Here is a 12,354-nt window from a genome sequence, read left to right as displayed (position 1 = left end):
TAAGAATAGAGCTGTGTGATCTGTGAAAGCACGTTACTGAAGTACCTTGAATTTGTTCTCTTTAAAAAAGATGGTTTTTCAGCTCTTAGTTTTCTATGTTTGAATTCCAGCATGTGGAAGACTTGCAGAGAAGCTAGTATTTAGCCTTCAAGCCTAAGGACATTGTGAACCCACAAGCTAACTTGGTTTGGGAGTAAGTTGAAAGTCTTCTCACAGAAAACCTTTTAAGATTTGCTGGGTTGTAAGGATGGGTCTCCCAGTAACTTGGCGGTATATTTTTATTTACAGAGGCTAAAAAGGCAACATGAGATCTGAGGTTTTCATCTGGCGCTGTCTAACCTTTTTCCTAAAGACTGTCTCATTTCTGTTTTGTTGAGTTGTTCTTGTAGAAAAAGGAATGGGATTCTCCCTTCCTCAGAATCTTTCATGTATTAAAGGCCGTTAAATATTTCTTCTAAGTAGACTGCATGTTTTAACCTTTGAGAAAGAAATTATGTGGAACAGACTTGTAATGATAAATATTGTTATGTTGTCACTGAGTCTAGCGTAGGTAATTCTGGATAATGTGGGTTTGGTCTTATTAAAAGCTTCAGAAACGTGAGGGGTACAGGATCTTAAGGGTAGATAGAATCAAAATGAAAGAAATAGGAAGACACACATTCTTGGTTGTTTTTTTTTTTTTGTCAACTTCACATATTACTTGTGCACTAATTAGTTTGGGAAGATTATGCAGATTTCCTAGCTGATCCTTGGATGTTTGGTAGTAATATTGAACCAGAATAGATCAAAGATTAAGTTAATACAAGAAAACTGCTTTATCATTCATCTTAGCAGTCCAGGAAGGCAGCACTGTCTTGCTATTAACAGTTCCAGTTTGTAATGTTAGCTCCTTGCTGTCTTAAATTATTTAATATTACGTATTTTAACATTATTACTTGTTTTACACTTAATAATATGCTTACTAATGAGAAGTGAGACTGAAAGTTGAAATTTAATTTTTATCAATAATGTTGTTTAGGAATATGAAGCACGGACAGGAAGAATGTATAAACCTCCACCCCCATCAGCAAGACGCAAAAATATTGAATTTGAACCACTTTCAACTACTGCTTTGATTCTGGAGGATCGACCAGCGTAAGTATGATTCTGCTGTGGAACTGATAGTGACTGATTTGTTAATATGCTTCTGATGAGCTAAACTTCACAAGTCTTACATGAAAGTATCATTATTCCATGCCAGATAATAGCCTAACGAATACCTCCAGAAGAACCTTTAAGTATATCATAGTCTATATGAGGAATTCTTTCTTGCTTTAATGGGGCCACCAGTCTGTTATCTGCTGTATATCACAGCTGCCTCTGACAGTTTTGTGGGCATTATTCATCGGGAAAATTCCTGAAGACTTTTATGGATTTCTTCACTGCCATCTCAGTGTGCACTCCTTTCTCCTTCCCCCATTCTGGAAACTTAATTTCCTAGACCAGTCAAGAAGACCTAACAGTGGCAGTTGTCACTTCAGCGAACCTGGACTTGGCTTACCAGAAGAGTTTTTTCAAAAAAGAAAAAAAAAAAAAAAAGAAAAGTATTAGGTAGGTAACAGCAGGTGTGGGAGTAATTGCCATTGAAACACAAGAAATACCTTCCTGTCGCAAAGGCTAAATGCTCTTTTATAACTGGCAACCACAGTTAAATGCTTTGTTGGTACCAAGACAGTAGTGTTCACAGAAACTGTTGCCCCTGTTGCAGTTATGTTTTCGTGGCTCCTTAAAACTACAGCTGAAAGCAAGGAAACAGCAGATGAAGATGCAACAAAAACTGCATTAAGTACAAATAACAATAGTAATAAAAAATGGGTTATAAATTGGTCAAAATAGTATATTCAGCTATACAGCCTTCAGCAATTTGAAGGAAAAAGGAGGACCTGCTGACTAGGAACTCATGCAGGAGGAAAGCAAATGGAACAAAGCTTTCAAACTGCAGCTTGAGAAAACTTGCGATGGCACTGTTAAGTCTTTGCTCTAATCAGTTCCAATTATGAAATGGAAAATAGAACATATAGTGTTTCCTTTGATAATCTCTCTAGTGGTATATAAGTTCGTTCAGTGCTAAGGCAGAAATATCTTGAATGGAGGTATGGATTGCTACAATCATTTTTTTTTGGTAAATGCATTATTTCTTTTTCTGTGTCGTGCAGAGTAAGATATGCAGTAACTAGTTGGATGCTTTTCTGTACTTTCAGTATACCACAATTCACAAATGAACATAAATATGTTTTACAAATGACACTTCAATTTGGAGTGCTGTCCCAAGTGTGTAATGTGTTGCCAGTCTTATCCTTGAAAATATATTCTCTCACTTTCATTTGAAATACTAATAAAATTATCTCTTGTGCTTGCATAAGAGGAGATGGAAAACTCCCCCCCCCCCCCCGTTTGTTGTGCATATTAAAATGACAAAACTGTCTTCTGCTTGTTTCGAATCAAAGTAGATTAGATAGTGTGAGAGACTGAGACCAAACATTGTGTTCTGATTTGTTTTGGAATGAGTCTGCTTGGTCAAAAGGAAGTGTGTGTTTGACAGTGAGGGGATCGCTATGCAGCCGAAAACCAAATGCATTTTAAACTGGTGAACTTGTCACTCTGCAGCAAGCTTCCTTAGCTTCAGTTCTGACGTAAATGGGGATCTATCCTTCTTCTTTTGGTAAACCTATCTTCTCTGGTGTGAGTTTTGAAGGGCTAACTATAATGAATAAACCCCCTTACCTTTTATTGAAAATACGTCATCATAGGTGTCATATGAACAAAAGGAGTATTGATATGCCGGTATAATTAATAATTAAAATATGCATTAAGATCAAATATTAAAATGTGCAGAAATGCATTGGAATGAATACCTATATGAAATATCAATATTTCTCGTTTGTCCCTTCATGCAAACTTCACTTGAGCATCGTTCCAGATGTTCAGCAAATCTAATAACCTTGTTTTGGGGGTGAACTAATAAACAGAACCAGTAAACACCGTTAGTTCAGAACCTGGTAGTTCTGTACTGCTGTTAATGAAACACTGGTAGAATGAGAACCCCAAAGCTCACCTTGGAGAGAAGCCAAATTAAAATCTGTTTTGAAATGGTTCAGAACGTCATTTATGTGTACTGAATTCAGGAGCAACTTGTTTTCAGAAATCTTCCTGCCAAATCAGTGGAGGAGGCTTTACGTCACCGACAAGAATATGATGAGATGGTTGCAGAGGCAAAAAAACGAGGTATGTTAACTGCCAATAACCATTATAATTCTTTTTAACTGTGCAGCAAAAATAATTTCTGGCTTGTAGGCTATTAGTTACAGTAAAGAACAATCTTGTTTAATGTCTAGGTTATTCTCTGGTACATATGTGCACACAGTTTAAAACAGAAACTCAGTTATCAAATTGTTTTCTTATTCTTCCACAGTGAATGTAACTAGTTTCAGAAGTCAGTTGAATGCTTTCTTTAATTTTTAAGTAGAAACTTGATAGGATATGGTTTTTTGGGTGTTAGTGTGTTTTGTGTTTGCTTTTTTTCCTCTTTTTTTCTTTTTTGAACTATGTGTAATATGATCAGCTAGAAACCTGCTGGGTCCGCGGACTCTTTTTAATCTGTGTTGCTGCAATTGCCACTGTACAATAAAGCCAACTGCTTAAAGATCTGTTTTTTTCAGGAATCTGAGATCAATTTCAGTGTGAAAACAAATAAAAACTTTGTGTTTTGGGTGTTTTTTTCTATCTAGCTGTATCTGTGTGAATCTTTCCACTCCCACTAGATCTGTTTTAAAATTAAACGTATCTGTAGCATCTGGTACTGTGTCAATATACGAACAGTTGTTGAAAGGACTTCTGTAGTCTCATGCCTAGTGTTCAGGGAATAAGCTATTTTAAGAGTATATGCTGCGTGTTTTTCTTGGGCTATTGTTAGAGGTACGAGCTCTGAACTGATTGAGCCCCTGTGGATCTGTGGCAGCTTACTCTGAAAGATGTAATAAGAAATCCAGGCATTTGACAACTCATTTCACTCTTGTGGTATGCATCCTGTTAGTTGTGATCTGTGGTCCGTGTTCTCTAACTGCATCTTCGGAGGGTCAGCCGTGTGTAGTGTTTCACTGTGTGTGCCTTAGTACACATTAAATTGTTGACACAAAGCTTCAGTAGAAACTTAAAGAAGCTAGTCAGCCAAATCATTTTACCAGGGATGTTTGTTCTGTTGGTGTGTCTAATCCATGCAGAAAATAGAAAATGTCTTGCAATTTCACAGTGGTGGTTAGTGATGTCAAGACAGCACTGCTCTGTCCTTCTTTTAGCCTTTTTGTTAAGAGGGATTAACAAATGACCCTTTTAAAACAGAAGGCAGAATACTCTTCTCTTGTTCAGCATTGTGGCTTTGTCTCAGATCTTTAGGTCCTCTTTCCAGAAAAGAAAATACATAATTCTTCTAGGTGGAAGTTTCAGTGAAAATCGGTAAAATAACTTTTAAATGGATGTAGAATTGCACTCTTGAAAAATATTTTTATCTATAATTATTGCTGATTTAGTCTAAATATTAAATAAGGTTTAGGTAGAACGTGGTGTGAAATTCAATAGAGAAAATCCAGCGCTGATGATGTGCTTGCTTTTCAGTCATTCTGTGTACTGCAGAAAAGTGCTACAAGTTCTCTAGGCAGATTTTTGCTTGTCTAAGTTGCTGTGTATTTGAATAACTTAAAGACAGCTTAAGTTAAAAAAAAATTGAGAAATACACTTAAAATCAACAATAAAATCAACAATAAAATCAACAAAGAAGTAGTATCAATTAGGTCACGCACAACTGTAATGTACCCTTGATCTTTCAGACATCTAAATTAGATAATAGCCAAATCATTTACCTAATAATTTATGTCTACTAATACAGATCTATTAACATGTTATGCCTAACAGAAATTAAAGAAGCACATAAAAGGAAAAAAATCATGAGAGAGCGTTTCAAGCAAGAAGAGAATATTGCTAGTGCTATGGTGATTTGGGTCAATGAAATACTACCTAACTGGGAAGGCGTGTAAGTAAAGTTCTGTTGTGTAAATGAGGCAAGGCTGGCTTGTTTCTCCTCTGGAAACAGAGGATCCGCATACTCTATTTTCCTTTTCCTTTCTGTTTTGCCAAGAAGTCAGTTTTTGTTGCCATGATATAGTCAGAGGTTATTATAGAGCAATGTGAAATATGCTTTCTGGGAGCTTAATGGTTTTGGGTTTTTTTTTAAGGGGCTTTAGCATAAGCAGAGACCCTTGAATATTGACCTGGGAAATAGTATGTTATTTTGCTTCTAAGTTGCCCAATGATTTTAGAAAACAAGATGTGCAATATGTACCCTCTTTTTCTCGCCCCCCCCCCCCCCCATCTTAGGCGTGCTACCCGAAGAGTTCGAGAGCTGTGGTGGCAGGGATTGCCCCCAAGTGTACGTGGGAAAGTCTGGAGTCTAGCTGTGGGAAACGAATTAAATATCACTCCTGGTATGCCTTAACAGATCACATTTTAATGCAAAATTAAGTTGACTATTTAAAAAAAAAAATCCAACCTTTTGTTAAAAAGTTATAAAAATCAGTGTAAATTTGCTTTTTGACAAACTGTATTTCACAACCTTAGGAACGGTTGTTTTTTAAAAATTAGACATCATAGCCTGGTGAATTATGGAAACAAGGTTCAAGACCTGCTTACAAAAACATTTAAGTCTTGTAAGAGTTAAAGTGATGCCCCCCCTGCCCCCCCAAAAAATAATTTTTATGTTTAAGATGGAGAGTTTGTAGCTTTGCTTTCTTAAGGGGGTAGAAATGAGAATTGTTTTATTTTATAACTGATGATTTTGATGAATTGGAAGTGTTCTAACCTATTCAGAAAAAGAACAATCTGAATTATTTAAGACATGTTTTCCCCTCTTGTAGTTTGCATGCTCACTGCAGACAAAAGCATAATACAGTGCATACTATAAAACCGTGTATAGTGGCACTCCAGTGGTTAGTGGTAACCAGCTAATAGATTCTCCCTCCACAGCCAGTGGCAAAGATGAAACCAAGCAACAAAACCAAAGCTGAGAACACTTCTGTTTTGGCTGGGTACTTTTTTCTCACTTGCTTCTTCCTTTTTGTTGTTGTTGGTTTTGTTTTGCTTTCTTGCAGAACTTTATGAAATCTTCTTGTCGAGGGCTAAGGAACGATGGAAAAGCTTCAGTGAGACAAGCTCTGAGAATGACGCAGAAGGTGAGATCTCCTGGATGCTGGACAGCCCCTTATTCCCTTTTACAAACCCAGGTCTCACAAGTTCAGTTGCAATTGCAGCATTAGGAATACTTGTTAAAAGTGCTCAGTCATTTCCTACTCAAATGTTTGCTTTCTTGTAACAAGTCAGTGAGCGAGGGACTTAACAGTATTTACTGTATCAATAAAAGATGCATTAAAATATTGCATGTGCTAGTTCACTTTCAAATGAATGTGTTTTCCTCTGAATTCCTGAAATACCAGGACTAAGCTGTCATGAAAATTTTAGATGAAATACAAAAAGAAGAAATGGGAAACTAAATTACAGTTATGTGCTATTGCTTAGCCTTGCTTAGATGGTTCTATGTTGGCATCCCTTCCACAATTTTGGGAAAGAAAAAAATAATTCTCTATTTTTTTCATTGTGGAACCGAGAATTGAAGAATGTGTACATTACACATTTCAGACCCTACTTGAGTTTCCTTGGCTGCCCAGGTGGCCTTTCCTCCCAAATCTATTCAGTGACGTTTCTCTGTACATTTTAGCTACCTTCAGTAAAAGTGGGACATGAGAAGTGCATGACTTTGAAAGTAATATGCTTGACTTTGCAGGTGAAGTAGTGCCAGCTTCTTGTGATAATGATGTAATTAATCTTTTTCCTCTCGTGTACATAATGTATTTCAATGCTGCTGGTTGAAATGAGCCACCAAATGCGCTGATTAGGAATGAAAAATTTGAAAAGCGAGATCCCACTGGATCATGTTTAGATCAAGAGCAGTGCTGTCTGTGCTCTTGAACAGACTCAGTAACTGAAGTCACAGTAGAATATAAGAAAGAAAACAGGGTTTTGGGGATTGGGCTTGGCAAAGTTCAAATTCTAGTGAGTGCGGGGCCATTCTGGGCCTGGATAGAGTGTTACATGGAAGTAAAAGTAACCTGTTTGTTTTAATTCTGGCCAGGTAGTAATTAATAATAGTTTCCCTCACTTTTTGGAGTTGATGGCATATAGCAGGTATCAGTGGACAGTTTTAGCTTCTGAAGTATAGTACTATAGAAATGTACTCCAAGAATTAGAATTGGGTAACTTTTTTTTCCTTGGATCCTAAAAGTTTGTATATGCCTATGGCAATCTTATTCTGAAGTATGTAGAATTTATGTATCTGTTTTAATAAGTGATGGTTTTGCTTACAGATGCAGGTGCATCTGTTGCTGATCGTGAGGCCAGTCTGGAGCTAATTAAGTTGGATATATCACGCACATTTCCATCCCTATATATTTTCCAGAAGGTGAGATTTCTGTAACTTTAGTTAAGACAGCTTTAAACTTCTGAATAGTTAAACAAGAATGGACACCTAGCTGGCTAAATATGCAATAGTTTTTAGAAGTTGTTTCTATAAAACAACAGAAGTAAAATCAGTTCTTTCTACATACAACAGCAAATCATCATCTTTTTTGTTAATGAGAATAAACTAGTGACACTTAATGATGAACTGTAAGGTTTCTCCTGGAAAAATTGCATGTGGTTCCTTCTAATGTCTATGAAATTACATGCAAACATGAGAATATTCTCACTGTTTCTATGGAAATCTTGATGTGTTTTAGTACACATTTTCAGGCTTTATGATTTTTATATAGCTATAATATATACATAAACACGTATATAAAAAAGCATGCCCTATTGTAATACAGTAAGTTGCATTACTAAGAACTAGAACTTCCACGGTCTCTGAAAAGAAAAAAACAACCTTGGATGTGTACCACATATCCTTATTTTCCATTATGTACTGATTTCTAATGAATTATTTCATAGGATTATTGGTCTGCTACTTCTCCTTTAACATCTCAAAAGCATACATGGTAACAGTAAAAACTGAAGTTACTCTAGATGTGAACAAAGCAATAACTCACTGGCTCACTTGCATCTTAAAATACTGGCTTGTTACCTTCTTTTATTTATAAAGTGATAAAAAAACCACAACTTTTTTCTTATCCCCCTCGTCCCTCCCCTTGTATTAGGGTGGTCCTTATCATGATCTCCTGCATAGTGTTTTGGGAGCATATACATGTTACAGACCGGATGTGGGATACGTAAGTATTTGCTGTAAAATGTTTATAACAGGGGAAATAAGCTTGAGATGTCATGTATTAGAGTGTATTAATGAGTAGGTTGTCTAAACTTCATGCTACTTGCACTTTAAAAAAAAAAAATATCAACTTTTGCATTTGCTCATCTCATAGCAGTTACAATGATGAGTTACAATGTTGATTCTTACAGATAATTAAATAGCTCAAGATGTACTGAATGTCAAGGATGAGTATACTATTGTAGCTTGCATGGAAAATTTTAAACAGATGTGTTCATTAGGCAGTACAGTTCTGAAAGACTCAGAGTATCTATAGGGGAAAAAAATAACAAAAAACCCACCCATGCTAAGTGCATTTCCAGTGAGCACTTAGCCTGTTCTGTCCCGGTGCTGCTCCCACTGCTGTCATTTCCACAGTGGTACTCTCTGGTTCACTACCACATATCCTGAAATCCAGAAACTCCTCATTGGTGTCTTGTCAAAGATTAATTGCTCCATCTGAGTTCAGTGAAGATAAGATTGTTTGCAGCAAACGTTACTGTTTTTAAAAAAGAAAAAAACACTAAACCAAAATCCATAACAAACCTGCCAAAACCCCCACAAACCAACTGACTAAACCTAACATCTCTCTGAATGGTGTCAGCATACAGAAGCAGTTAAATAACAAACATGCTTTTCTCTTCTTTTACTTTCTTTGTTCCTGGGGGTAGCTAGGAACTCCTTTGACAAGCTCCGATTGCTTCTGGGCTAAAAAGAAGAGTTTTACTCCAATGCGTGTAACAAAGCATTGTTTAGCACAGGATATTTTCCTCTCTAAATCAGACAAGCTTCAGACTCTGCATCAGTATCAAGTTGTTTTTTCATGTTGAAATGTTTTTAGCCCTGAGTTCTGTCATCTGTGACCTCATTTTTGGAGAACCTCCCATACTCTTTAAGTGAGATTACAAACTCTGCAGGTTCTGAGACTGCTTGTTCTCAGGGTAGAGTCTTAAAAGGCAAATAAGTAACTTTTCATGTGTAGAGGTCTTCCCTTTTTCATTAGGAACACAACTAGCCTGGATATTTCTGATCATAGATTTATTTTTACTGTTAATATGGCATTAAATGTAATGTAATCTTACTTCCACACCCATCTGCCCCACAAAAATGGAAACAGATTGTTTCTGATATCAGTATTCTTCTCCCTAATTGGTTAAAATACTGAGTGTTTTTTTTAAAGGAGGAGCAGGCAGCATAGATGCCTAGAAACAGTGGAATAATAATCACTGCAGTTGAAATTGGTAAAATTATTTTTAGTATAATAAGTATTCAGATCATTAGTTAACAACTACAAGAATAATGCTCTTCACTCTGATTACAAGCTAAAGTGTTTTTGAGAGAGTAATCATGGAAAAATGTAAACTTGTATTGTAGCTCACCACTTAAAAGTAATGTTACCTATGTGAGCAAATACTGTTTGGCAAGTGGAAAGATATGTGTTGACTGTTCTGAAACAGAATTTTGTCTCAATTTCAACATATCTGTCTAGGTCTAAACTGTCCCGTATGTGAGGGTTTTCTCCATGTCTGTTTTTCCCATAACAATGAATTCAAGGCCAAGTTTTCTCTCTCAGGAGCTCTGCGTCCAGTCTGTGTAGTTTTAACTTTCTTGCACTCCAAGTCCTGAGGACCTGTGATCATGAGACCTCCCAGAACTTCCATTAAACACCTAAAACCAGCATCTGAAAAAACACTCCTATTTCTTGCTGAAATCAAATTGACTGCATGCATAAAAATTATTTGTCTGTGTTGTTTCTGTCATCTGGAAATGTTACACAATGGTACTTGATATATTGCAGACTGTAAATACTTGCATTTCCAAAGATATAAGATGTACTGAACCTACTCACCTATATTTGCCCGATGCTTTTCCCACTTGAAGGTACAAGGGATGTCCTTCATTGCTGCTGTGCTCATTCTCAATCTGGAAGAGGCAGATGCTTTCATTGCCTTTGCTAACCTTCTAAACAAGCCATGCCAGCTGGCCTTTTTCCGTGTGGATCACAGCATGGTATGCAGAGAGTTTTTTGGTTTTGAACCATAACAATCTTTTGAATTGAAGCATAGCTGATTTATTGATTAATTCCTTTTGTCCTATTGAATAGTGGAGAACTTTAATCTGTGGTTACAAAATTGAGAATACCAGATACTAATGCATGAAACGGAATCCACTGTTTTGATTTTTCCTCTAGAAACGCTGAATTGTCATACTTATCCCAAGAAGTCACATTGCGCTATGTTGACAACCTCAGTTTTTGGTGGGGTTTGTGTTATTTTACAACTAAGTGTTCTTTTGGTAACTGCTTATGAAGTGCTTTACTGTCTCTACAGATGCTGAAATACTTTGCAGCCTTTGAAGTATTCTTTGAAGAAAACCTTCCCAAATTGTTTCTTCATTTCAAATCATACAGTCTTACTCCAGACATATATTTGATAGATTGGTGAGTTCAGAGGACGCAGCAAACCTAACCTTAGAACTGTTGGAACACTTTCCTTCCATTTTGCTATAGTTTTTTCAGCAATAGAAATACAGCATAAAGAAAGCATTCAGTAGGTGTGTGCGTACCTCAGCTTTTTAGGTCTTGTGAAGTTGTGCTGAATTGTTCTGTGCAACTGCAGTTCCTCTGTCAGGATTCACACTTTGTGAACTGGGACTAGGAGTGACACCTATTCATATAGAAAATGAGACACACAGGCCTCCTGTGCGTCTGATTTTCTTGTTGCTGAGGTAAGACTCAGCTATGTGTAAGATAAGTAGGGGAGAGGTGGCTACTCCGTCATAGTTGTCTTACGACTGATTGTAAGTGACTTGATTAAATGAGCATTGTCAGCTACTGAATAAAATGTGAATATAGGAATATAGACTTTAAAGCAGGAGGAGGATGAAATTTAGGACCTGGTTTGGGAAGGGATAAACTTAGAAATACAGTGAACATTTTCAAGTAATGAATGCTCTAAAGCAGAGAGTATCAAACTACATTATGTGCCTGTAATGGAAGGCAGTAATGCAAGCATCCTTGAATTGTATGTAGTGCTGCCAGATATGGGAAGGTCTATTCACAAGTGTACGTGTGGAGAAAGATATGCTTCATATAGGGTTATTATATGGGTTAGAAGTTTCCAATAGAGTATATTGAATTGGGTAGAATTAAATACAAAAATGCCGTGTCATTTGAATTTGGGCTGTAAGACACAGCTTATCAGTAAGTAGTAAGCCTCAGCAGGAGCAGGTTGTACAACAGCAGCATTGAGGCATGAGTGTGCTGCAGTCCTGAGAGTTTAGGCAGATCGGGAGACCTATGTATGTTGCAGAAATAGTGCTGCTGTACGAAGTGCTAGAATATTCTGCTTCCACTTACCTGTGAGAAATGAAGATTGTTATTCCTGCACGCGTTCCAAAGAAGTCCTTGAGATAAAGAGAGCTCCTCTTATAAAGGCAGAGTAGAAGAGTTTATGGTAGTCTGAGGTGAGGAGTGTTCTGAGGTTCCTGAAGCACTTCCTGATAGGAGTAATGGGGAAACAGAGAATGCTGTGTTTCGTATCAAGGGAACCACTACAAATTTATGGGAGGGGTTCAACAATAAGGTACATACAGCAGACTGAACTTTCTGCCCATGTATAATGAATGCTTTTTAAAAATAAAGTTTGTAATAAGAAATACAATTGGACTCATCTTGTAAGAAAAATCTAACTGGTTTTAGATGGTGATTTTTAGTGTGAATAGACGTTCACAATGTATCACAGGAATGTAGTTATTCTCATGGGTAAGTTAGTGGGATGTAGCCTTCTATTGATGATTTGTGGCTTTAGATTTTGTTTAGAAAACATGACTAACAGCTGTTAAACCATATGGCTTAAACAGTGGGAAGGGTTGAGTTACACAGTTATGATCTTTGTTGCTTAAGTTTTTGTTTGTATATTATACCCTGTTTGAGTGTAAAGAAGTTTGTAACCTCTCTAGCCACAGCTTCCTAA

General features: G+C 36.8%; 1 protein-coding gene across 4 annotated transcripts in view; it reads left to right on the top strand.

The window, feature by feature from the left end:
- TBC1D12 (TBC1 domain family member 12) overlaps positions 1–12,354 on the top strand; it is a 45,114-nt gene that overhangs the window by 30,318 nt on the left and 2,442 nt on the right. For 2 of the 4 annotated variants that reach the window (XM_040606868.1, XM_040606867.1), the window contains 9 exons: positions 1,019–1,134; positions 3,182–3,264; positions 4,948–5,065; positions 5,410–5,516; positions 6,180–6,260; positions 7,449–7,543; positions 8,274–8,345; positions 10,262–10,390; positions 10,711–10,820. In XM_040606868.1, the coding sequence (XP_040462802.1) occupies positions 1,019–1,134; positions 3,182–3,264; positions 4,948–5,065; positions 5,410–5,516; positions 6,180–6,260; positions 7,449–7,543; positions 8,274–8,345; positions 10,262–10,390; positions 10,711–10,820 (911 nt within the window). Of the gene's footprint in view, positions 1–78; positions 194–1,018; positions 1,135–3,181; positions 3,265–4,947; positions 5,066–5,409; positions 5,517–6,179; positions 6,261–7,448; positions 7,544–8,273; positions 8,346–10,261; positions 10,391–10,710; positions 10,821–12,354 lie in introns of those variants that run through there. The other 2 variants (XM_040606870.1, XM_040606869.1) reach the window with 2 other exon arrangements.

The sequence above is a fragment of the Falco naumanni genome, chromosome 9 (assembly GCF_017639655.2).
Source record: "Falco naumanni isolate bFalNau1 chromosome 9, bFalNau1.pat, whole genome shotgun sequence".
Taxonomy (NCBI): domain Eukaryota; kingdom Metazoa; phylum Chordata; class Aves; order Falconiformes; family Falconidae; genus Falco; species Falco naumanni.
Note: the sequence above shows the minus strand (reverse complement) of the source record. Positions and strands in the feature narration are given on the sequence as shown.